Below are 26,431 nucleotides of genomic sequence, written 5' to 3' on the forward strand. Positions count from 1 at the left end.
ACAATATAAATGTGATTTATGCATCCATTTATTTATTTATTTTAATAACTAAAAATAAAATTGATAAGAAAAATATTAATTTTAATAGATTTTTAAAACAATATATTATATAAATAAATGTGATTTATATGCGAGTCAATATGTTAGGTTGAGCTGTAGATAAATATTTTTCAACTTTAAAATTAATTTTAATTTGATCTAAAAATATTAATTTTATGGAAATGCTATAAAGTTCTATTAGTAGAATTAAAAATATATAAAGTGTGAAAATGGTAAGTTGTGTTGATGAATTTTTTATTTTTTTATCAATTTTATAAAAAAATTATGGTAAGTTGTGTTGATGAATTTTTTATTTTTTTATCAATTTTATAAAAAAATTATAGAAATTAATTAAAATTATAAATTGATTTATGAAATTTATATAATCAATTTTCATAATATTAAATTTATTATATAAATAAAACACATTTTAAAACTAATTTTAATTTTAAGTGATTTTTTATACCGTTAAAATTAATTAAAAATCTTGAAACCATGAACCTAGATGTTAATGTAGTCCATTAAATCTCATTCAACGGACTTGAAACACTAAACTAATAACACTAGTTATAAAAAAATCTCATCTCAATTACGAATGAATTATATCTTTAAAAACCATCTATCCTCACTGATTTATCTCCAACATACCTCGATATATATATATAAATATTATTCTTCAATCGATTATTATCCTAATCAAAATATTCTTATTCTCATTAATATCACATGTGTATTTATTGATATAGTTATTAATATTGGTTGTGACTTATGATGATATTAGTAGTACAATTTTTCGCTTCGCACGTGGACTAGGACATATATGGTATTGTTGTGTTTCTTTATATACATACTATATACAAATTTATATGAGAGAATCATATATGTTTTGAGATTTTTGCTGAGTGAATACAATGTCTAGCTCAATTACCATTAAAAATTCCTAATCTTAATCACCACTAAATAATCTCCAATGGACAAAAAAAAATGACATGAACGTCAGCATAAACATTAAAATATTGAAAGAAATATCTCTATGATTATATGCTTACAATCATAGAAATAGCATTCCAATAAATGCCCACTAACAACAAATGTTAAATCCAAGAATGAATTCTATCCTCAACTCTTCCTAAAAAAATTTAAAATACACTCCACCCAAAATAATTTACTTTAGTAAATGAAAAATTAGAATCATAAATGAATTATCCCATTGATTATATGCTTGCAATAATAGAATTTGCATTCCAATTAATGCATATGGGAAACAAAAATGAAATCTCCTTGTTGGGATATCAAGATATTGCTCCAAAAACCTTTCCTACGAAGAGAATATGTGGACAATAACAATTATTAGGACATCTTTTTTCAGACTCAAATGAGAGAAGTTTCAATAAAAAAGTTATTTATTTCGGAAAATCCTTCCCCTAATTACGAGTAATTTTGATAAAACCTAATTATTTTGACAAGGCCTTCTGAAATTAGAAGGGTAGAGAATAAAAACATGGTTGGGAAAGAAATCAGAACTCTTAGAAACATCTATGTCATCTATTATTCTAGAGTGAAGTGTTATTTAAGCAAAGATGATGAGACATGGTTGTGACACAGGAGGATGGATCATGTTAACTTTGACAGTTTGATGAAGGTCAACAAAATAGGGTTAAAAAAGCGGTTTACCAAAAATATTGAAACGAAATAGTTCAGTATATAAGTCTTGTCATTGTGGAAAATAGACAAGGGTGCAATTCAAAACAAGGGAGTATTCCACATCCATACCTCTAGAACTTGTTCATACAAACATCAGTGGTCCAACTAGAGCACAAAGTCTGACCGTTGAAAGGTATTTTATATTTTTCATTGACTTTTTCACAATAGCCATGTTGATCATGTTATTAAAAGAGAAATCAGAAGCCTTAATAAAATATAAAGCGTTTAAAGCATGAGTTGAGAATGAAAAATATCTTAAGATCAATTCTTGTGGTAAGACAGAGGAGGTTAGTTCACTTCAAAGGATTTTGAAGAGTTTTGCGAAGAATATGAAATTAGAAAATAATACTCCATTGCAAGAACCCCTCAATAGAATGGAGTTGTAGAACAAAAGAAAAAAACCATTCAGAATATGGGTAGATCCATGATGGATGAATAAAAAGTGGCAAACACATTCTCGAGTGAAGTTGTTCAAGTTATTGTTTACTTGGAAAACAAAACTAAACTCAGACTGAACAACAATAAGACCCCCTATGAACTGTGGAAATGAATACAAGCCTAATTAATAATATCAATGTGTTTAGTAGAAAGCATTACATCAAGAGGAATGGAAAAAAATTGGTAAGCTTGACTCTCATGCATATGAAGGAATTTTTCCTTGGATATATGATCAAAAGAAAAGACTACATGTGTTATAACAAAAGAACTATGGGGATTGAATAAAGCCTTGATGTTTGAGTGGATGAAGACATTCACCATACCACAAAGCCTTAGGAGAAATTATATGTGGACAATGGTTTCGTGTACAAATGGGAAGAAATATGAGGATTTACAAAAATCATCTCAAAAATATAAAACTCCATCTAGATATCGGAAGAAGCAACATCCTGACAGCTAGATAATTCGAAGTAAAGATGTAGATGTGCATAACAAATGGATATTTATAGGCAGTCATAGATTAGAAAACTTTGCGCTATTGTCATAGATAGATCCCAGGGATTTCAGGTAGGAAAGTGAAGACAAGTGTTGGGTTAAGGAAAGATTCAAAGAACTAGATCAAATAGAGAAGAACATTATGTGGGAATTGGTTCCTAGGCCTAAGGATAAGAATGTCTTTGGCACTAAATGGGTGTTCAAGAGTAAACTAAGGAATACAGTCAGGGTATGAGGAACATGGCCAAAAAAATCTGTAAAGGCTACACTAAAGTACAAGATATATATTTTGTCAAAATATTTTCCCCTGTAGATATACTTGAAGTGATTAGAATGTTTTTGGAATTTTCTTGTGACAAAAACTTTAAGGTTTATCAATGGATGTCAAATTAGCCTTTCTTAATGATGATGTTGAAAAAGAAGTGTATATTGAGCAACCAAAATGTTTTATTCTCTTGGACAATAAACCCTATGTGTGAAAAATAAGAAAATATATTTACGGGCTGAAGGAAGCTCCAAGAGTATGGCACACTAGGATGGCTAAGTATTTATGACAACAAGGGTTCAAAAGAGGAACAACAAACAGTAATTTATATATTAAATCTGAAAATGATTACTTGCTTATTATTGTTTTGTATGTAGATGACATCATATTTGGAAGTGATTTGGAGTAGATAGGACACAATTTGTTGAAGAAATGAAAAAAGAATTTTAGATGTCCATGTTGCAAGAGCTGTTCATTATTTCTTGGCTTACAAATCACATGGTAACCAAAGGTATTTTCATCTCTCAATCCAAGTACCTAAAATAAACTTCGAAAAGTTTGGAATGGATGACAATAAAACTATGTGTACACCTACAACAACGACTAGTTATAAACTAAGCATAGAATATGAGTACCCCACTGTAAATCAAACGACATGCATATACATGATTGGATGTTTGTTGTACCTAACTACTTCTAGACTGAATATCATGCAAGTTGTAGAACTGGTGGCTTTATTTCTAGAAAATATAAAATAAATCCATGTTAATGCAATAAATAGGATATTCAAGTATCTCCAGGGCATGATAGACTATTGTTTGTCGCATGAAATATTGATTTTCTAGGTCACCTGCTAGGATAGGGTTTTTCTTCATTTGATAATTACTTCAATGTTCAATCAAACATTATTTTCACATAGCATTAAAATTCAATATCATTTACACAGTTATATAAAATAAAAACATCAACTAATAAATATGAAGGAGAAGTAAAGTAACCATAAAATAATGAGACAAGAGACACAAAAATTAGGCACACATGTGAGGGAAAACCCACAAGGGGAAAACCCAAAAAAGTTCTTCCTTATGAGAGAGAGAGAGAGAGAGGGAGTTTCTAGATTCATCTACACATCATAAATAAAGGTAGTAGAATAATAACCAAACTTGTAATGAAAATCATGATAAACTTCCCTGTCAAAAACCATGTTCCTGAAATTTTGGCCCTCCCTAGAATTTTTGCCTCCTCCTGAAATTTCGGCCCTCCTGAAATTTTGGCCCCCCTGTAATTTCATTTGATCAGAGATGTGTGTCAAAAAAATTTTGTCCAAATGAGGAGAAATTATCTCTTTTATATAGCCTTTAAGTGGGGTTGAATGGGTGCCTCTTAGGGGCCCAGTTGACCTGTAAAAAAGAAAAATTGAGGGAAATTTTAAAAAGTCAACTTTCCCATTTATTTTTTAACATGAAAATACGAACCATGACTACCATATTTTCCAACACTCCATCTTATCCAGGGAGGTACTTTTCATTTTCTCTCTCGAGATCAATATTCCTGACCAATCATAGGTCTCACAACCCACATCCTAAAGAAGAGATCACAAATACAAATCTCTCTCTCTCTATCAACATCAATCTTCTTGACCAATTATAGGTCTCACAACCCACAGCCTAAGGGAGAGATCATCAGTCTCATCATAAAAAAATATGCATACCATCCATCTTAAATCATCTCCCCAACCAAGAGGTCTCACAACACACAATCTAAGGGAGAAACCAACAATACGATCTCCCAAACCACAAGGTCTCACAACACGTAATGTAAAGGAGGAATCAATAATACATCTCTTGGACCACACAGTCTCATGACACAACCTATAGGAGGAATCATCAATACATCTCCCGAACTGCATGGTCTTACAACACACAACCTATAGGAGGAATCACCAATACGTCTCCCCCACCACACAGTCTCATGGCACACAACCTATAGGAGGAATCAATGATACATTCTCATGACCAAATATCATAATGAAAAACAACCTATAGGAGGAATCAACAATACATCTCTCAGACCACATGGTCTCATGGCACACATCCTACAAAAGGAATCAACAATACATCTCCCGGACCACATGGTCTTATAACATACATCCTATAGGAGGAACCAACAATACATCTCTCAGACCAAATAGTCTCATGACACACAAACTATAAAAGATGGTCCATAATATGATGCTATGTAATTAATGCTCCTTTCTCAAGGGATTTTTTCAGTTATCCAGTTTCAGCAACCAATTCAACATAAAAAATGTATCCACAGTGGATCTCAAAGTTTATTTGTTGATTCAACTTCAGCTAGGGCTTCTCTCAGAAGAAAACATAAACAGTTGTCAATATAAAATAATAGACCTTAGCGGTGGATTCTCACAAAATAAAGCATCGAAAATCATAGAAGTGAATATCAATGTCCATAGTCAAATCCAACAGATAATAAATGGCTTCTCACAGAAGCATGCATCAATAACCATAGTAGAATCCAACATACAATAATCAAATCTAGCAAATGATAAGTGGATTCTCACAAAAGCAGGCATCAACAACCATAGGTGAATCCAACATACCATAATCAAATCCAACAAATGATAAGTGGATTCTCATAGAAGCAGGCATCAACAATCATAGTAGAATCTAGTGGACCATAATTGAATCTAGCAAATGATATGTGGCTTCTTATAGAAGAAAGCATCAACAACCATAGTAGAATTCATTGGACCATAATCATTAGGGGAAAGTTGAGGCCTAAAATGGGCCTCCTCAACAAATTATGAAATAGCAGTGAAAATAATAAAATAAGATTACATTACATCATCAAATTGTAGAGGGAAAAGAGAAAAAATTATTTTTTAACTCGTATTTTCAACTTATCTCCCTATGTGTTTACTCATATTTCGAGAAGAAACACTTGTTGGTTGTAGAATTTGATTTCTCATCTAAGGAGCACCCATGTTTCATACTTCAATGGACCCTACTTCACGAAAAATGATAAATACATGAAAAACATGATTGCAATCTCATTTTTTCATGTATTTCTCATTTTTCGTGTAGCACAGTCCATCAAAAGTATGCAACATGCATACTCCTTGCATGAAGATTTAAATTTTTCATCCAATGAGTACTCCCACTCAAAATTTGAGTAAAACCTTAGGGAGATAAGTTGAAAATACGTGTTGAAAAAGTAGTTTAATTATCTTATTATTTTTTAATATTTTTACTTTTTTACTCTAAAAATGGTGAATCATCCCCCATGGTTGACATCATCATCTTGAATCCTATAGGTCCTTAAAAAGTTTATTTTGGTTGTACATTTTTCTTAGGAGAGCCATTTTAGACCTCAAAGTTCCCCTAATGTGAATCCAACAAATGCTAAGTGGATTCAAAAGAAACAAACATCATCAAATAGATCAATGAAAAACTCAATATCAACGTCTTGTGGATTCTTCAAATCATTCATCAAAGAGTTTTCAATGGATATGCAATCCATTATGTGAAGGATATCACCAATTTTATGCCTCAAAAGTAGCTCCTTCTTACACAAATATCCCCTTCATAGAAATTTGTTTGATCTTTTTCGCTCCCTCTGAGTACAGATCCTATCATGATTCATTGTCACATTGTTCTTCCATCATTCCAACAATTTTCACACCTTGGCAGTCTTCATTATGTACCTACAATCCTCACTAGGAGGTTATCGAATAACTAGAATAACCAAGAAATCCAAGAGACTCATAATGACATAATCAATAGAAATAATCAAGATAATACTTACCTTTTGAGAGTGTGTCATCTCCCTCTTGATTTTAGCCTTCTCAAATCGAGTCAATCTCATACATAATCAAGCATTCCATACCATCATCAAATATTTTACATCATTTAGAAGTCCACGTCATTAAGGAGGTCATGTCATCAAGGAATCCACATCTACATCATCGACAAGTCTATGTCATCATCATCATCATCAAGAAATCTACATCATCATTGACTCCATATCTTCATAATCATCATCATCAAAGAGTCTACATCATCAACGAGTCTATGTCATCAACGAGTCCACATTATCATCATTAACATTTAAAATGAATCCATGTCATTAATGAGTCCATGTTATCATCACCATCAAGGAGCACATTGTAATTCAACATTAACGAGTCCATGTCATGAACTAGTCCACATTATCATCACTAACATCATCAAAAATTCCATGTCATCAATAAGTCCATATTATCATCATTCAGATCACCATCATCATCAAAGAGTAAACATCAAGGAGTTCAATCGTCCATGTCATCAATGAGTCATGTTGGAAAGGATTATTTATCATCATGCATCATTCATCATTAAGGAGTCCACATCAACATCCTCAAGGAGTCCATATCATTATCCTCGTTCATAAAGAGCTCACATCATCAAGGAATCCATCATCCAAATCAACATCCACATCATCAATAAATCTTGCATATATTACTATCATGGAGACAACTTCATCCATGTTATCAAGAAGTTAAAATTGTTCATGGCATCATTAGATTGTTCATGGAGTACTCATCTCACATCATCACATCCTCATAGAATCCACATTATCAGCATCAAAGAGTCATATAGTTAGGAATAAGAGGTCCTCATAATCAAGGATTCCAACCATATTATCAACATCAAGGAGTCTACTTCATCAAGAAGGACACATCATCATGAGGCTCATATTATTCATATCATTTTGGAGTGCTCAACATCAACAACAAGCAATTTGAGTTAGATCCATTAGTCTTTAGATTTTTCTTCAAACCCTACCTAGGGTTTTACATATCATAGACAGTTGAATTGTTAGTATTAATTAAAATAAAGAAATACAAGATACTTATTTCTTGAGATTGTGACAACTCCCTCTTGTTGTTTAGTCTTCTTGAAAACAATTTGGAAATCAACCTCATCATCAAGATGTCAAATCTTCTAGGAGATAAAGTTTCCTTTTATTTGATTGGAAGTAATCCATCCAGAGGTGTAGGATTTTTATTTTCAACCCTTTTGATTTGCTAGGGCTTTTAACCTCAAACCCTAATGATGTTACAAACTTTCACACTTATCTTCATCATTCATTCTTACAAACTGAGAGTATTACAAATGATATAACTTTCATGTTCAAACCCTTAATGGAGATTTGTAAGTCTAACACATTTCAAACCCCAGATATTGCAATTTCATCAGGAACAAGGGCTTCACTAGGTGAGAAATACCATAGCATGTGGGTTCATATTGGGGGGTATATAGGGGGAAAAGGGCTTTTATTTTGGCAGGTATAAAAAATGGAGCTCAAAGTTAATGAAAAAATGGATACCTACAATATCTAGTGAACGTAGGTGATCAGGTGCTTAGTATTTAGCTCAAAAATCAAAGTTCTCATATTGGATCGAAAATTATACGATTGCATCCATCTCAACAAGTCGATCGCAACACAATTCATTTCACCGAAAACAAAATCCGGATGAAGGAGAAAAGGCTTGTTGTTCGTTTTTCTAAATAATTAAAAAATTTGCGGAATGGGATAGAATGATGACATGACAGTCCAGTAAGTAGTCCACTTAGTAAGGGGAATCTTCTTCAGTTTTATCCCAATGGGGTTGTGACAAGTGTCACCTCCGGATTCTCCAGTTTGATTGTGAGAAGGTGAAATTGCCTAGTTGGATCCAACGTGGAATTTGAATTTGTTTTATTTAAATATATTATATATTATATATAGTTATTATTTATATTATATAGTTTATATATATATATATATATATATATATATATTAAACATTATTTATTAAATCCACACATTCAAATTAAATCTGAACTATATACAAAGGCATTCACATTTATGGCGCAGGTCTGAATATTCCAATTCACATATATCCAAAGTTGAATGGCGCACATATATTATGGTAAAAATATATAGGTTGGGTGGAGGTGGGTTTGAACCCATAACCTTCCCCACCCGAACTCCATGCTTTACCATTGGACCATCAATGGAAGGTTTGAAAATAATTGTCGCGAACCTGTAGTTAATACCGCAGTTATGTATGACGGCGGGGGTGGTGGCAGCTAGCCGTGCAGGCCAGCCCCTAACCCATGCGACCAAAAGTGCGCGATCGAGGGCCACCGAATGGAAGTGCTTAGCACTAATCACATTTTATTAAACTAATTTTGTTTAATCCTTAATTAAACCTGCTTAAATTTCAAATTAAGTTGGTGGCAGATTTGGAAGCACACCAAATTCGGTAGAAACTGCCAGTTTTGGTGGACTTAACTGGAGTCTCTCCAGATTTAGCAGGTATTCCTAAGAAAAAAATGAATGCAGCATAACTTGAGCAATTTTTGACCAAATTGAGCTTAGAAATAAGTTTTATTGGCTAATTTGGACCTTCTGAACACATTGGTGTAGGTATCAAGAGCCATAGAGCTTTGTAAACAACATTTTTTCCACATTGAGCTAATACAGAAGCCTAAGCCATGGAAGCTGGACCAAGGAGATGTAGCCCAGGATGGGTGAACTCCTTCATCAAAACACTGTGTTAATGTCTCTCTTTGATGGCTTGCTACATTGTACATGTTTGTTATTCATTATTCATTTTTGAAGTTATTTTTCTCATGAATGTCTTGTTTAACTTAAGGAAATTTACCTGTTTGTAAGCACCAACAACTAAGGAAACCTCAGCACAAAAAGCAAGAAGAAAGAACATGTTTATCAATCTATAATTTTTATTAGCACAACAAAACTAATCATACAAAAATAGATCAAGTTCGTATCAAAGCCCAAGGTTGAATTTCTTTATTGCTTGAGTTTGTGCAATTAGGATTTTAATGGTTGAAAAATTGTGAATGCTTACAAGGTTAAAGTTGTAGAGAGGAGAAGGTAAGCTATTGTTTTCAACTCCTGAGGTAATGCCCAGAAGAAGGAGAGCAACAAGGCCACAATCTCCACCGCCCACAAGTTCCAATTCCAACTCCACTTGAAGATCCTCAAGTTTTGCCTTCAACTGAGATTGAAGAGGTAGAATCAGTACAAATTTCTGAGCCTGAATCCATAGCCATTATGTCTAGAGAAAGAGAGCCTAATCATCCCTCTTCAGAAGAGGAAAAATTTAAGAAAGATTTCTATACTTTGACTGAGATTGTTAAAGTCCTATATGAAGAGAGGAACACCAGAATGGTTGGAGAGAGTTCTAAACCTCCACATGGAGAAGGAAGCTCAGAGGAAAAAAAATATGAGAAGAAGGATTCTAAAGGGAATTGTGGAAAGCCACCTCCATCTCCACCATCCTCATCATCTTCCTCATCATCTCCATCATCTCACACAACATCATCTTCCCCTACCACCACTGAAACTACCCATACTCATTCTAAAACCCTAAAAGGGAAAACTCCATTATTGAAATTGGACATAAAATTCGAACTTCCCATGTACAAAGGAGAGGTGAAGGCAGAAAAGTTGGACAATTGGATACAACAATTGGAGGTATACTGCAGAATTTAGAACCTTCAAGCAGATGACATTAAGATCGAGTTGGCTTCACTGAGGTTAGAAGGAGATGCACTAGTTTGGTGGGAAGGAAAGACTCAAGAGGAAATGAGAATCCATGGTAAGATATCCATCACTTGGTTTTAATTTGTTTCTACAATTAAAATACAATTTTATCCTTTAGCCTATATTAAAAAATCCATTATGAGTTGGCAAACTTTTAGGGAGCTTAAGGGCCAAATAGTCCAAGATTATACACAAGATTTTAGAAAAAGTGCTTTATTATTAAGAGAGAATTTGAATTCCCAAGATACATTGTTGAAATATATTGGGGGTTTACATTCCTATTTGAAACATATTATCCTTATGCTAACCAAAACAATTTAGATGAGGTATGTGTGCAAGCCATGCACCTTGAATCTAGAGGAAAGAACATTCAAGAAGAGGGTAGTAAGAGGAAGCCATTCAAGAGTAAGGAGAAAGAAAAGGGTGGAAAATGGAAGGGAAAGAAGAATACAAGTTTAAAGAAATAAGGGGAGAAAATAACATGCAGACAATGTTCCAAAGAGGGGCGTGATGAAGCCTACTATTGGAAACTGCATCCAGAATTAAGGCCTAAGAAAAAAAACAATAAGGGAAAACAAAAGATGACAACTATCACACAACATGACCTTGGTTCAAATTCTGGTAATGAGACCAAGATTTCAGCCATGGTTACAAAAGGAAAAGAAAATTTGCAAGCACTAGTTCATCACATAGTTAAAACAACACTCCAAATGAAGAGTCAAGAATATAGTTGTTTCATGTTAGAGTGATTTCAAATCATACAAATATTGATGCATTATTTGATAGTGGGTCACAATCAAACTTGATTTCAGAAGACTTGGTTAAAAAACTAAACCTTGAACCTGTACCTCATCATAAAGCCCTATCCATTGGGTTGGATAGCAAACAATGAAAACTTACAGGTTACAAGGAAGTGTTTATTCAACTTCGCCATTACTGAAAAGTTCATTGATGAAGTTGAGTTAGATGTAGTTCCACTTGAAATCTCAACAATCATTTTGGGTAGTCCTTATTTGTATGATAGAAAAGCAATATTTTATCGCCATGATAACAAATACATATTTCTCAAGAATGGGGTGGAGTACATAGTGAGGGCCCATCACAAAAAGTTGAACATTTCTTTGGTTAATGCAGGGCAATGAAGAGACTAGTAAATGAAAGTAAAACTTGTGTGCTTCTCATGATCAAGAAAAAGAATGATATTGATTATGAATCTTTTGAAGGTTGTTATGATAAATTGAAATTTGATTTGTTTGATGTGGTAAGAAAGCATAGCGAGATGTTTCATGAACCAAAGGGGTTATCTCCCAAGAGGGGGATTCAGCATGAGATTAAGTTGCAATAAGATGTTCCACTTCCGAACATTGGCATGTATTGCATGTCTATTGTGTAGAGTTTGGAAATCAAAAAGAAAATTCAAGAATTGATGAGAAAAGGTATCATATGCCCATATACTTCACCATGTGGTTTTCCATTGACTTGGTGTCAAAGAAGGATGGCACTTGGCGTATGTGTGTGGATTTTCATGCATTGAATAAAATCACGGTAAAGAATCGTTATCCACTCCCAATAATTAATGATTTTCTTGATCAGTTGAGTTATGCAAAGTATTTCACTAAGTTAGATTTATGAAGTGGTTATCATCAAGTTAGGATCGCTGAAGAAGACATTTAGAAAACTGCATTTAAAACTAAACAAGGATTCTTTGAGTGGCTTGTTATGCCTTTTGGTCTTACAAATGCTCCAGCTACTTTCATGAGAGTAATGAATGATGTATTGAGATCATTTCTAGATGATTTTGTCATTTTCTACTTAGATGATATCCTTGTATTCATCAAGTCAAGAGATGAACATGTCACGCATGTAAACAAAGTACTTGATGTCTTGAGAGAAGAAAAGTTGTTTTTAAAGATGTCGAAGTGTGAATTTGGTAAGACTTCTTTGGTGTATTTGGGACACATTGTTGGAGGAGGTGAACTGAAGATAAACCCCTCTAATTTTGTGGTCATTCTGAATTGGCCCAATCCCAATACAGTTACAGAGGTAAGAAGCTTTTTGGGGGTAGCACAATATTGGAGAAAGTTATTACTTATTTTTATTCTATTGCAGCTCCATTACGTGCATTGACAAGTGTCAAGAAAGTATTCCATTGGTAAGATGTACAATAGAAATAATTTGATGCTTTGAAGAAAAATATAAGTTTAGCACCAGTATTAGCACTTCCGGATCTTAGACAACCATTCGAGATTCAAATAGATGCAAGTGATTATGCCATGGGAGCAGTTTTATTACAACATGGTAAGCCCATTTCATTTCATTCTGAAATTTTTAATGGAGATGTAACTAACTATCCCACATATGACAAATAACTTTATGGATTGATACAAAGTGTTAAGAAAAGGAAGCATGATTTTATGGGGAAGGAAACCATCATACATATGGACCATCAAGCATTGCAGTATTTACAGTCACAGTCAATGTTGCAGTAGTCATGCCATTTCAGATGGATGGGTTTTCTTCAACAATTTCATTTGGTTATCAACTATAAAAAGGGAATCTACAATAAGGTAGTTGATATGTTTTCGAGGCCTATTGTAAATTCATATGTTATACTCAAGCATAATTATGTTTGGCATGAAAGTTACATAGAACAAGATGAAAATGATAGTGATTTTCAAGAAGTATATGCAAGCTTGAGTCAAGGAAACCAAATAGAAGAGTTGGATTGTCATGTACATAACAGTTTGTTGTATCACTTGGGCAAGTTGTGTATTCCATAGGGAGAAAGAAACAGTATCATAAGAGAGGCACACACTTCATTGATTGTTGGACACATTGGTGTAGGCAAGACAGTAGTGAATCTTCAAAGGTATGGTTATTGGCCACGCATGTTGGATAATGTTTCTCATTTCATAAGAGGATGTTATTTATGTGCTACAAGTAAGCCTAGTAATAGGAAAATTGGTTTGTACACTCCACTTACAGTACCTTCACGTCCATGGGAGAGTATCTCAATGGATTTTATAGGAGGTCTTCCATTGTCAAGGAAAGGTCATGATTACTTGTATGTAGGTGTAGAAAGGTTCAGCAGGATGTGCATACTAACACCATGTAAAAAGAAAATTTAAGCTGAACAAACAACTCATTTTTTCTTTCAAAAAAATTGGGTTCGTTTTGGTCTTCCTACTTCTATCGTAAGTGATTGAGATTCTCAATTTATTGGGAATTTTTGGTCAAATTTATGGGACATGATGGACACAAAATTGAAGAAGAGTTCAATATTTCATCCACAAACATATGGACAAACCGAGGTGGTCAATAGAATAGTTATTCATCTTCTTAGGGGATATTGCAGCAAACATCCCAAGTTGTGCGATGAACAGTTACATTACATACAACATGCGTACAACAGGGCAAAGAATTCTTCCACAAACACATCGACATTTGAGGCATGTTATGGATACTTGCCAAGCTCACCATGGGACTTCATCTTTGAGAAATATGTTGCTATCGAAGGTCACAGTGACATCATGAGGCAAGGAAGTTCTTAACAAAATTCAGTTGATACATCATACAGTGTAAGAACACCTTGAGAAAAGTCAAAGCATCTACAAGGCAAGGCATGACAAACACCGGATTGATCTCAAATTTCACGTTCGTGACAAAGTTTGGTTATATATTAGCAAAGAGAGACTTCAAGGGGAAGGTAAAAAGTTGAAACCAATCTGTTATGGTCCTTTAAAAATTCTAGAAAAGATTGATAATAATGCGTTCAAGCTTGATTTGCCTCCTTACATGCAAATATACTGTGTTGTTAATGTTGAGAATTTTAGATTGCTTGAGCCTCCTTTGATTGATGATCAAGGAGAGCGTGTTTAGCTACTGTCAATAGATGATTTCTCACTTGAATACCTAGATGAGCTTCAGCAAGATCGCATACTTGACAGAAGAACCAAAACTTCAAAGGGAGGGGATGTCGAATACCTTAGAGTGGGACTCAAGGGACAAAAGAATTCTCAAACCAAATGGTTGCAGACCGAAAAGGTGAGAGAGTTGTATGCTCCCTTGTTGAACAATTGATCGTATCTTTTGGGGTCTGAAAGGATTCTAGTGGGGAGGAATGATAAGGTGCTTAGTATTTAGCTCAAAAATCAAAGTTCTCAAGTTGGCTCGAAAATTCTACAAATGTGTCCGTTTCGACAACATGATCACAACGCAATTCGTTTTACCGAAAATGGAGTATGGATGAAGGAGAAAAGGCTTGCTATTCGTTTTCCTAAACAACTAAAAACATTGCAGAATGGGACAAAATGATGGCATGGCAGTCCAGTAAATAGTCCAGTCAGCAAGGGAAATCTTCTTCAGTTTTCACCCAATAGGGTTGTGACAAGTGTTACCTCCAGATTCGCCAGTTTTGTTGTGAGAAGGTGAAATTGTCTAATTAACTCCAAGGTGGAATTTGAATTTGTTTTTTATTTAAATATTATTATATATTATATATAGTTATTATTTATATTATCTAAATTTTCCTTTTATATATATATATATATATATATTATATAAACATTATTTATTAAATCCACACATTCAAATTAAATCCGAACTATATACAAAGGCATTCACATTTATGGCACAGGTCCAAATATTCCAATTCGCAGATATCCAAAGTGGAATGGCACATATATATTATGGTATATGTTATATATATATATCTATATATATATATATATATATATATATAACATTATTTATTAAATCCCACACATTCAAATTAAATCCGAACTATATAGAAAGGCATTCACATTTATGGCACAGGTCCAAATATTCCGATTCGCATATATCCAAAGTGGAATGGCACATATATATTATGGTCCAAATATTCCAATTCGCAGATATCCAAAGTGGAATGGCACACACACACACATATATATATATATATATATAAACATTATTTATTAAATCCACACATTCAAATTAAATCCGAACTATATAGAAAGGCATTCACATTTATGGCACACGTCCAAATATTCCAATTCGCATATATCCAAAGTGGAATGGCTCATATATATTATGGTACAATTCGCATATATCCAAAGTGGAATGGCTCATATAAAGTCGGGTTTGAACCCATAACCTCTCCCACTTGAATTCCATGCTTTCCCGTTATACCACCAATGGAAGGTTTGAGAACCATTTCCACAAGAATGAAGTTAATGGCGTAGTTATGTCTGACGGCGGGGGTGGTGGGAGCCAGCACTACGGGCTAGTCACCACCCCATGTGACCACAAGTGCGGGACCGAGGGCCAGTGAATGGAAGCGCATAGTGCTAATCACGTTTTCTTAAACTAATTCCATTTAATCCTTAATTAAAACTTCTTAAATTTGGGATTAAGTTGGCTACGTATTTCGTGGCGCACCAAATTTGGTTGAAACTACCAGTTTTGGCAGACTTAACTGGAGTCTCTCCAGATTTAGTGGGGATTCTTAGGAAAAAAATTGAATGCAGCATAACTTGAGCAATTTTCGACCAAATTGAGCTCAGAAAGAAGTGTTCTTCACTAATTTGGACCTTTTGACCATATTGGTGTAGGTATCAAGAGCCATAGAGCTTTGTAAACATCATTTTTTCCACATTGAGCTAATACAGAGGTCCAAACCATGGAAGCTGGACCAAGGAGATGTAGCCCAGGAGGGGTGAACTCCTTTATCAAAACATTGTGTTAATGTGTCTCTTTGATGGTTTGCTGCACTGTACTTTTTTGTTGTTCATTATTCATTTTTGAAGCTATTTTTCTCATGAATGTCTTGTTTAACTTAAGGAAATTTACGTTTTTGTAAGCACCAACAACTAGGGAAACCTCAACACAAAAAGCAAGAAGCAAGTACATGTTTATAAATATGTAATTTTTATTAGAACAACAAAACTAATCATACAAAAACATATTAGTAGGGGTTTTTTATATTAGGGAGGTGTATTGGGTTCATATTGATAGAGGGTTAAATAATGTGAGTTTTAGAGGTATTTCCCAATATGTAGTCAAATTAGGGGTATTGTTTAGGTTGTCATGAATGCATGCAATATGTTAGAGGTTCATTGAGTGAAGCTCCTGTGTCATCAAGCCTCAAATTCTTAGCAACATTTTGATCAGACTTAGAAAGGAGGCATTCTTATCAAATAGAGTAATTATTTCCAATTACCATGCTTCATTTCGTAAGATATCATATGCATTTCCTTTTGCAACTAATTTGACTGTCCATGCCAGCATATAAGAGGCATTGGTCTTGAAGAGATATCTATAAATTTAGCATATCTTTCGCTTCTTAGAGTCCTGACACAAGTTGCATCTATATTGACTTTTACATAGTTCCCCAACTATTTATTGATTTTTCCATAGATTAGTATAGAACTCAAAGGGAGATTATTAGAGAGACTTTAACAGATCATATTCTTGAAAACTTGAAGAGATGTATGGCTCTCAAACATATACACTAGATCTTAGAGGTGGCACAGTCTAGGATGTGAAAACTTGAAGGGTCGGCTTCTCGAATTTTAGTTTAATAATGTTAGCCTTATTTGAAATGAATAATTTAATCTTGATTTATGTATAGAACCTCAACATAGGATCAAACTTTGTGTATACTTTATGCATATAGTAACTTTGGATGAAACAATATAATATTATTATAGCACAGAGAGAGAGAATGATAGTTACGGGGACTCAGATTCATTATAGAGATAGAATTCAACCTACATCACATACCTTTAAAAATACTTTATGTTTGACCTATATCAAAACTAACACAAACATAAACCACAACTGTAATGTAACATAAGATATTTGACTCTGAAAAAACTATAAATTTGAGAGTCCATGTCTTAGAATACAGACAATAAAGGATTGATATGTACCATAAACAAACTTGGATCAAAAAGTTCATAGAATTTCATACCTCAAATCAATTCACAGAGTAAGTGATGTAATAAAATTTTGTATAATGAGCTCAGACTTGCAAGACATGCCACTAAAATTTTGGATCATTTTACATACCTTGAGAAATGTGTAGAATTTTCACTATCATTTTTGCAAACATTCTAGACTTTCGTATATATAGAGACACATATCCTTAGGTCCCAAATTTCACAGTGAGGCTCACATTTCAAAGATGGAAAATAAACCACAAACTTGATTTGTATGCATGGATGAATTTTCATAGAATTTTTAAGATATTCCATAGAGAGAGATAGCGGTACATTGCTTGTAATCATAGTAATTTATCACATGATTTAGATCTATTTGTATAATTCATTGAATTTACCTTGGATATTGATATACATACTTTATACCTCATGAATAGACTTCATGAATACACTTTATAGGAGAATCATATCTTCTCTATAAATAATTTGATCTTGAAGAATAGAGTATTTTTTGGTCCTTAATTCAGATTTATCTCAGAAATTCGCCTTCCATACTGCTCTTCATTTTTTCTAGCTATGATACCATGTTGATTCTTTAGGTCACCTCATAGAGTACATTTTTTCTTCATATAATAACTACTTCAATGATCAATTTAACATTAGCTTCATATCGCATTAGAATTCAATATCATTTATGCAGTTATGCAGAATAAAAAAATTAACTAATAAATATGAAAGATGATTAAAGTAACCATAAAAAATGAGACATGGACCACAAAAATTAGGCACATAGCCAAGGAAGAACCCACAATGGGAAAATCTAGAAAATTTCTTCCTTATGTGAGAGAGAGAGAGAGAGAGAGAGAGAGAGAGTTCCATATTCATCTATAGATCATAAATGAACATGGCAGAATAATATCCAAACCAGTAATCAAAATTATGATGAAGTGTCCTATCAAAAACCATGTTCCTAAAATTTCAGCCCTCCCTAGCTCCTCCTGAAATTTTGACCCTATTGACATTCAACCCTCTTGTAGTTCAGTTGGATCAAAGATATGTGTGTCAAAAGATTGTGTGTCGAAATGAGGAGAAATGATCTCCTTTATATAGCCTTCAAGTGGAGTTGAATGGGTGCCTCTTAGGGGCCTAGCTAACCTATTAATTTTCTTTTTGGAGGCCAAATTTAAAAATTCATTTTTTCCATTTGTTTTTCAAGATGAAAACGCTGACCATGGATACCATATTTTCCAACATGAACAAGGTAAATATTTTATTTTAAATGCTTGTGTTGATGTTACTTGGAATGGAATTATTAATGATGGGAAGAGTACTAGTGGAGTAGCCTTCTTTCTGCGGAATTATCTAATGTTGTGGGTGAGCAATAAGAAGAATTTCATTTCCTTATCTATAGTTGAATATGAGTACATAGTTGCATCTACTTGGATTCAAATTATGTGGATAAAGTGGATGTTAAAGTATATCAAATTTGAACTTGATCCAATCCCCATTATGTGTGTGAATATGAGTGCCATCAATATTTCCAAGAACCTTGTTATGCATTCAAAGATAAAAAAAAAATATACCCATTAAATATCATTTCTTGAGATATCAAGTTGTTGATCGTGTTGTGATATTAGAGTATGTGGCTACTAATGAACATGTTTTAGATATTTTTACAAAGTCGTTACCGAAGGAGCCCTTTGAGTACCTCAAACACAAATAGGGAGTGATCTCTTCCTCATCAAAATGACTCATTGTTTAAAAATTAGAAGTTACTATGTTCCTAAAGCAATATAACGAATGAGTTGTAGGAGAAGAATGATGAAATGTCTAGTTTTTTATTCAGTTTGTATGTTTGCAGAACAATTCTTATTTAGTTGCACTCTTCACTATGAAGAGGCATGATCTCATGGGGAAATATGTCAATTCAGTATACCATTTACCATTGATGTCAAAGAGGGGGAAGATATCATCCTCAAACATTTCCCTAAACATTGGGTTGCAAGGGGAGAAGATGTGGTGCTCAGAAACTTCGATGCGGTGCTCAAACTCAAATCTTTCTCAAAAAATTAAGATACAGGGAAGAAGGTTCTTCACACACCATAAAAGGGAGAGTAGAGACTATTGTTACAAAAAAGTATCTCAACGAGGCATAGTATGTGATCAGATATAATAAGTATCATGTTAAGGGATAGTATTGAACATAGAAAAGATTGAGACTGATTGGTGTCAAGGGGAGTGTTATTGCATGCTGAGTGTTGTGGCTACATGTTGTTTCCATCAATTCTTTAGACATGTTTGGAATAGTTTCCATCTATGCCAAAAGGGGATATTATTGGACACAATGTTGTCATTGGTTGGCACTTATGATTGGTCTTGGATATTGATGTTGTGTAGTCATTTTATGGGAAAATCATTAAGTCAAATGCTCTCGTAGAATTCCTAGATGGGTATCCCACTAGGTGACCTTTCCAGCGATATACCACACTTAGAAAATATATTAAGGGTTGAATAAATATTGCAAGTTCAAGTTAGGAAATAGACCTTGGTTGAAGAAGTTTTGAGGTTTGGGCCACTTGAGAAGAAAATAAGGAGTGCATCATAGAAAGGTTTGAACTCCAAACTAGTTTGGGGGATATATGACTATTCAATTTAGTCGAGCTATTTGGGGGTGTAGGTGTTAAAGATGTCTTGAATTTGATTTTTTCATGGGTGCAGCTGTGTACGGGTCTTGAACTTGAGCTCATGAATAGATTTTTGTATGATGGCAAAGTTCCAATGTTGATCAAGAATTTATCCCAAGAGGTTTGTTTTAAAGGAAACACAAGGATAACACCTGAACCTGACCTTCCTTCTTCGTATAGGTTGACATGGTATAAGGATGTGGATTGTGAGGTGATGCGGACTAGGCATGGATGAAGATGTGGCACCTTATGCAAGGGACACGTGGCATGAAATTTTGCATATTTTGGATGGTCGTGTGGACCAAATCCATGTGACACATACAACCATTCATAGGATGACATGTGGTAGGGTGATATCATCATGATGAAAGAAATGTCACCCACTAATGATGTGGCATAGCATTAGGATATGTGCCTACAAGTTGCGTTTGTGGAAGATTTTTTGTGTTATAAAAATTTTGGATTTCAATTGCAGTTGAAACATGAGTTGTTTAGTAGCTTATTCATCAAGATGTTTTTCTCAAGTATGACAATGGAGAAGGCCTAAACCTGAATAGAAACGTAAACACATCATGTGGTAAGAACTTGGTAACAGTTAGGGTGATACCAAAAAGGATCTCAAGTCATGAAGATCTTGGTTAGTTACAAATTTGGCACCGAAATTAGTTATGAAATTAAATGATTGTGTTGCATTATTAGAGTCACAATGGATAAATACATAAAATAGAGGATGGGATCTAATTTTGTGATGAGAAGTGATGGATAACCACCCATAGACATTTCAACACAAGATTGAATTAGTAGTTGTTTAAATCATGAATGAAGATACGAAATCTTTAAATGAAAAGCTGTGTTGGTGGAATTAAACTTGGAGCTTCTTGACATTCCAAGGAGAAGGAATAGTGTGTCAAAGGAAATCTAGAACAAAATGTTGTTGAAATGAACTAAAGTAACTCCTCGAGACAAAGAAGAATTAATTGAAGTGCTTGTTCTCAAGCAGTGTGAATTGGAATTAAAAAGAAGAGCAAGAGAGAAGTTAGTGTGTATGAGATAGCTAGAGTGAGGGCATAGAGTGAAGAGAATGTGATTTGAGGGAAGTTGAACCTAATAGTGATTGCATACCAAAAGAATGGTGATGTATATTGTATATATTTGTTTTCCTATAGAGAAGCAAAGAGCATGATAAGGAATATGTGAGTTGCAAAAGTTGAAGTGGTTGTGTGTAACAAGTGGTAACAAATTGTAATTAAATTAAAGAACATTGTTGGAGGTCTCGTTTTGAAAGATCCGTGAAATAGTATATCTAATTGGTAGTAGAAGGTTAGTGCCTATATATATTTGAGGTTGGTAACTCAAGAAAGTCATTGCCTACTGATCTAAGCGGGATGGGGCCTCTTGTGAGTGGTTTCTCACCAAAGAATTGATGTAAATATATTGGGTTCACCGAATTTACATGAAATAAAAATAAGCTTTGGTGAAATTTTCCATTTCCAAAATATTTACCACCATCATTTACCTTCACCTTCCTCATCAAAGATAGAAAGAGTTTCAAACCCTAATGTTTAGGTTAGAATACATATATCCTTATTCCATGACCAAACTAATTGATCTTCCTCCTCAATTAGAATGGATTTCATTATGGGAAAGTGATTAAGTATAAATCTTCCATTCTTGCACTAAGCCCCCATATATTAAAGATATTCCATGCTCCTCTAGTATACTTTGGTCAAACTCTAATCCATTCTTCTACATAATAATAATTAATGTGTTTTTATTTCATAATCTTCCCCATTGACATTTAAGAAACAAAATATTCCAAGTTCTTTTGAGTATCAAAGATTTTGCAAACAAATACTCAATCCCCATCCACCCATTTTATTTGGTTTCCCTAAAAATATGGATTTAACTATTGATATACTTGCTTTATGTTTAGTATGTGACTATAAGAAGCTAAAACATCTCCTTAAAAAGTTTAGAAGTCTCAAAACTCTTTAAACAAGACTAGTTTGTCTCTCATATAAATCCATCTAAATTAGCATCAATTGATAGTTTCTTAATTGTCTCTAACAAACCATATATAGTTGACTACCATGTAATCATTGAATTTCAATAAATATTCTAAGCACTTCAACTCATAGTGAGTCAATTTTGCACAGAAAGAAAACATCAAAAGAATGGGTTCTAATTCTTTAGTGTTGCATTTTTTGCATGGTTATAAAGAATCCAAACTAAAAGGATACTTTATGATATACTCATTAATTATATTTCCTTGGAAGCTTCTGATTTTATACATTTACGTGAAGGGATTTTTCTTTTTTTATATAGGAAGATGGATATATATGATACAAGATATATTCTTTAAGAATATTTTTATTTATTTTTAGTTTTAAATTTATGGTCATTTCCTTTAAACTAATGAGTTAGAGACTTGCATCCCTAGGAGGGGTGTTATTTAAGGAAAAAGGTGGGGGGTGGTCTACCACCATCCCACTTGGGCATGCGACCGAAGAATGTAATAGCATAACCCCATAGTGGATGTTCATGGTTTCCTTTCGCATTAGGTGACACAACTTTGAAAATACACACCATGGTCATTAAAGTTATTTGCATCCCTCACACTAATCACATCTACCTCACTATAACCTAATCCTCTAGTGTGTATGCTAGACATTTTCCCATCTGAAGAATCATTCCTTGCAATCTCTAAGCATGTAAACTTCAGCCTCATTTCTCGCACTCCACAATTTTAATAATGTCATATGTTGGAGAATCTTGCACCAAGAATTACCTGATAATGGCATTTGCAAACAATATTTGGGTTGTATTTTTGGTTCATATCCCTATCAATCTATATAGCTTTCTAGGGAAGGATCAATAGATTTTGGTTCATTCCCTTAAATCTAGTGAGTGAAGTTCTCCCACTTCCATATTGAAAAAAAATCTTTGAAGAGAATTATTTCCATTTCGCTTGAGAGCTTTGCATTCTTTCCCTGTAGGCACATCGAGAACATTTATTCCTTTGAGCTTGAAACTCTTCATGTGAATGGTTATGGCATCTCTCAATGTTGGGAAAAAAATCCCACCACCATGGAACAACTTTGTACCTGTCAAGAATCCTTTCCCTTACACACAATACTTCATCTTCCTTTATAATTCCTTATTTGGTTTTCTACTCATGGTACTATTGATTAGTTTTCCATCCCTTGTGGTCATTCAGTGTTGTATCTTTGGATGATTCCATGTGCATTTCCTCTCTGAGCTCCTCTCTCCAGCTTGTGGCTTCCTTCTCTGGTAAAACTTCCCCTACTTGACAGTTTTCCTTGCAGACTATCCTCCCATCTCTCTTACTTTCCATTAACCTCAGTCTTTTTTTCGTACCACATTTATGACTTTGTCCTTCTCACATGACGCTCCTAACTTTGGGCCTTTGTGTACCTCCTAACACCCATCTTTTAGGTATTTAGCCTTTCCCCTTTCTTGTGTATCCATCATGCCTCATTACTGTGCCCATGTTGACGAGAGCAACACATTACCAAGAACCATCCAACCAAGGTAGTATACATACTCATCGTTCCAACCAAGGTAGTATACATATTCATCAATAATTGGATGAAACTATTACTTGGTTTAGAGAGATAACCAGAGGCCCTATTAAGGATGAGCTCACTCGTGTTGAGAGATAAGGGACCTCCCAAGGGAACCACCTATTAGATACTCAGGTTCTACATGAGCTTGTTGATTGGGTGCCAAACATTGGGCATACACATGGGTATTTTAAAGAATATATGAACATAGTGGATCTATATTGGAATTTGAAATTTATCTTAGGAAGTGTTGCCTTGGACTAGTATGAGCATAAAATAGATCTTCTCCACTACATGAAATAATTGCACCGACACATGAAGGACCTAGATCAATGGTTGAATAGCACCTTGGCATCCCTCCCCCAATTTGGAGCCACACCAGGGGACAAAAAGGATCCTATCCTAGTCGTAGTTATTAATTCAGACACATCTACTTAGTCTCTTGATATGTCTCTAGTTTCTTGTTTTCCTATTTACATGGTTTATTTCCATGGCCATGAAGGCTGGTATTTTAGTCTCTATATGGTAAATTTTGAATCTCTAGGCACGTTGATGTCTTCTACCTCTCTAATAAGGGTGAATTTTTGTATATTATCGAGTTTTCCTAGTTACCAACCATTATAAAAATTGTAGTGCTTTCATGTAATTTCCTTTTTTAGAAGGAAATACAAAATTTAACCCCACAAAATAAAATGAGTTGGAGACTTATTTTAATATGTGTACAAGTTAGGGCTCCTTGGGGAATCTTAATTAGCCATGTCCATGAAAATGAAGTATTATATACCATGAAATTCCATATTCAAAGACCCCAATTTTACTCGTGGGTCATGTGCTGGGGCGACGTGGCTCACCTGGGGTTATAGTGGTAGCATGAGAATGACCCAAGTGTCACTTGAATATGAGACCTAGTTGTTGATTCTTATAGTATGTGTGTGTGCGTACCTGTACAAGTTAAAAATATTTTGTGATAGTGACCATGGGATAACATAAAACGAAGATATTGCTTCTACTCTTACAGAGATTGATGGAAAAGTTGAATTAATAGTAGTTGAAAATTAAACAATGTAGAAAAAAACACATAAATAAGACAAAATAAATGAAAAATATTGAAAAATAAAACCAAATAAAATGAAGTTGAAGAAAAATGAAAAGTAAAAAGAAAAAAATATCTTGCATAACATAAATGTGAGAACAACCTAGACTATCATGTAGAAAAACCTAGCTAAAAATTAAAATTAACATAGCTATTACTAATGTTCTCAAGATCCTTGTAGAGAATCTCTCCATGAGTTCTTTTGTCTATTTACTGTTCCATTTCCAAATAATTTAGCGAATTCAAACTCTAAGTTAAAAACAACATCATTCTTTGCCATTAAATTCATATGTTCCGTTGAGTTCTATATTATCTTAGTTCTTTTCACATTCCCTAAAAAGAAATAAGGTATTATAGAACCCAATGGAACCCCAGAACCTAACGGAATCAGAGTTTCGAATTGACTAAATTGTTTGAAAATGGAACAATAAATAGACATCCAAACTCATGGAGAGATCTTCTATAAAGATTCTTAAAAGGTTAATAATAGTTATGCTAATTCATGACTCTCTGTTCGTAAATTTAAAGACTATGTGAAGTACAAAAGTGTGTCTCATAACTAAAGAAAATTAACGCACACTGATACTATATAATTTTATTGAATATTTGATATTTTTTTATTATTCATATTATTAATTAATAAAATCAAAAATTATATTTACCAATAATACTCCTTGATTATTAAAAAGATATAAAAAAAATTAATAATATGTCCACCGACCTGCACCATCCACGAGATCGCATGCACTCAATGACATAAAATTAATGTTATCATCTGGATTTTATCTGTGAAATCAATGAAACTGATTTCATTACGCACCTTGTCGTCATTAACCCGGGCGTACCATGGAGTCTCAATTGGAAGCTTCAGCTCATTGATGGCGAGTCTCGTCGCGGTCACAGGAACTCTGGCATCCGTGTCTCCGCTGAAAACCAAACAAGAAAAAACTATTGATAAATACTTCAATGAGCATAGAATTTGGTTATGGTATAGGAATTAATTGAAGTGGTTGTTCGGAAATGGATGTAAATCAAATTTTCATTAAAAATCAGCCAGATACCAACCAATTTTATTTTCACTCAACAATTTAATAATAAACTCCACCGGTAACTGAGATTGTTTTATATTATACCTGAAAACAAGTATCTTCAAAACACATGCAATTAGTTGACAATAAATTGGTAAGACAGTTGAAACAGAATCCGCCCAAGACAGAACATCACTGGTACGGAGTCACGTGAAACCATATTTTAGCACATCAAGTTGTGAGTATGAGAAGATTGGAAAATTAAATTATCGCAAAAAAATGATATTAGTAACCCAAAAAATGATACCTGCACTGGTTCCAGCTATAAGTTATGTTTGTTACATTTGCATGTATGGCTTTCTGAACTTCCGGCCTATTAAAATACGCATCTACGTAGTTATCGATGCAAGGATCATATCCTGGCATTTTTGCTTGTTCTTGCTATTTACACAACAATCATCAGTGCAGTCAATCTTTAGCAAAATGATTTCATGCATATAATACATGGTTTAGAGGGAACTTGAAAGTGGAGTTGTGACGAATAGCTAAGTACTTGTAATGGTT

The 26,431-nt window shown here is 33.8% G+C and overlaps 1 protein-coding gene across 1 annotated transcript in view; it reads right to left on the minus strand.

Annotated features, from left to right (window-relative positions):
• LOC149194560 (serine carboxypeptidase II-3-like) overlaps window positions 1-26,431 on the minus strand; it is a 50,084-nt gene that overhangs the window by 8,688 nt on the left and 14,965 nt on the right. Inside the window, exons 6-8 of the mRNA XM_089407715.1 lie at window positions 26,175-26,308; window positions 25,973-26,062; window positions 25,660-25,765 (exon numbers count right to left, since the gene is read on the minus strand). Of these exons, the coding sequence (XP_089263841.1) occupies window positions 25,660-25,765; window positions 25,973-26,062; window positions 26,175-26,308 (330 nt within the window). The remainder of the gene's footprint in view (window positions 1-25,659; window positions 25,766-25,972; window positions 26,063-26,174; window positions 26,309-26,431) is intronic.

This window comes from Pinus tabuliformis, chromosome 2_2 (genome assembly GCF_031772625.1).
Source record: "Pinus tabuliformis cultivar Carrire ecotype Pingquan chromosome 2_2, CPIR1, whole genome shotgun sequence".
In the NCBI taxonomy this organism is placed as follows: domain Eukaryota; kingdom Viridiplantae; phylum Streptophyta; class Pinopsida; order Pinales; family Pinaceae; genus Pinus; species Pinus tabuliformis.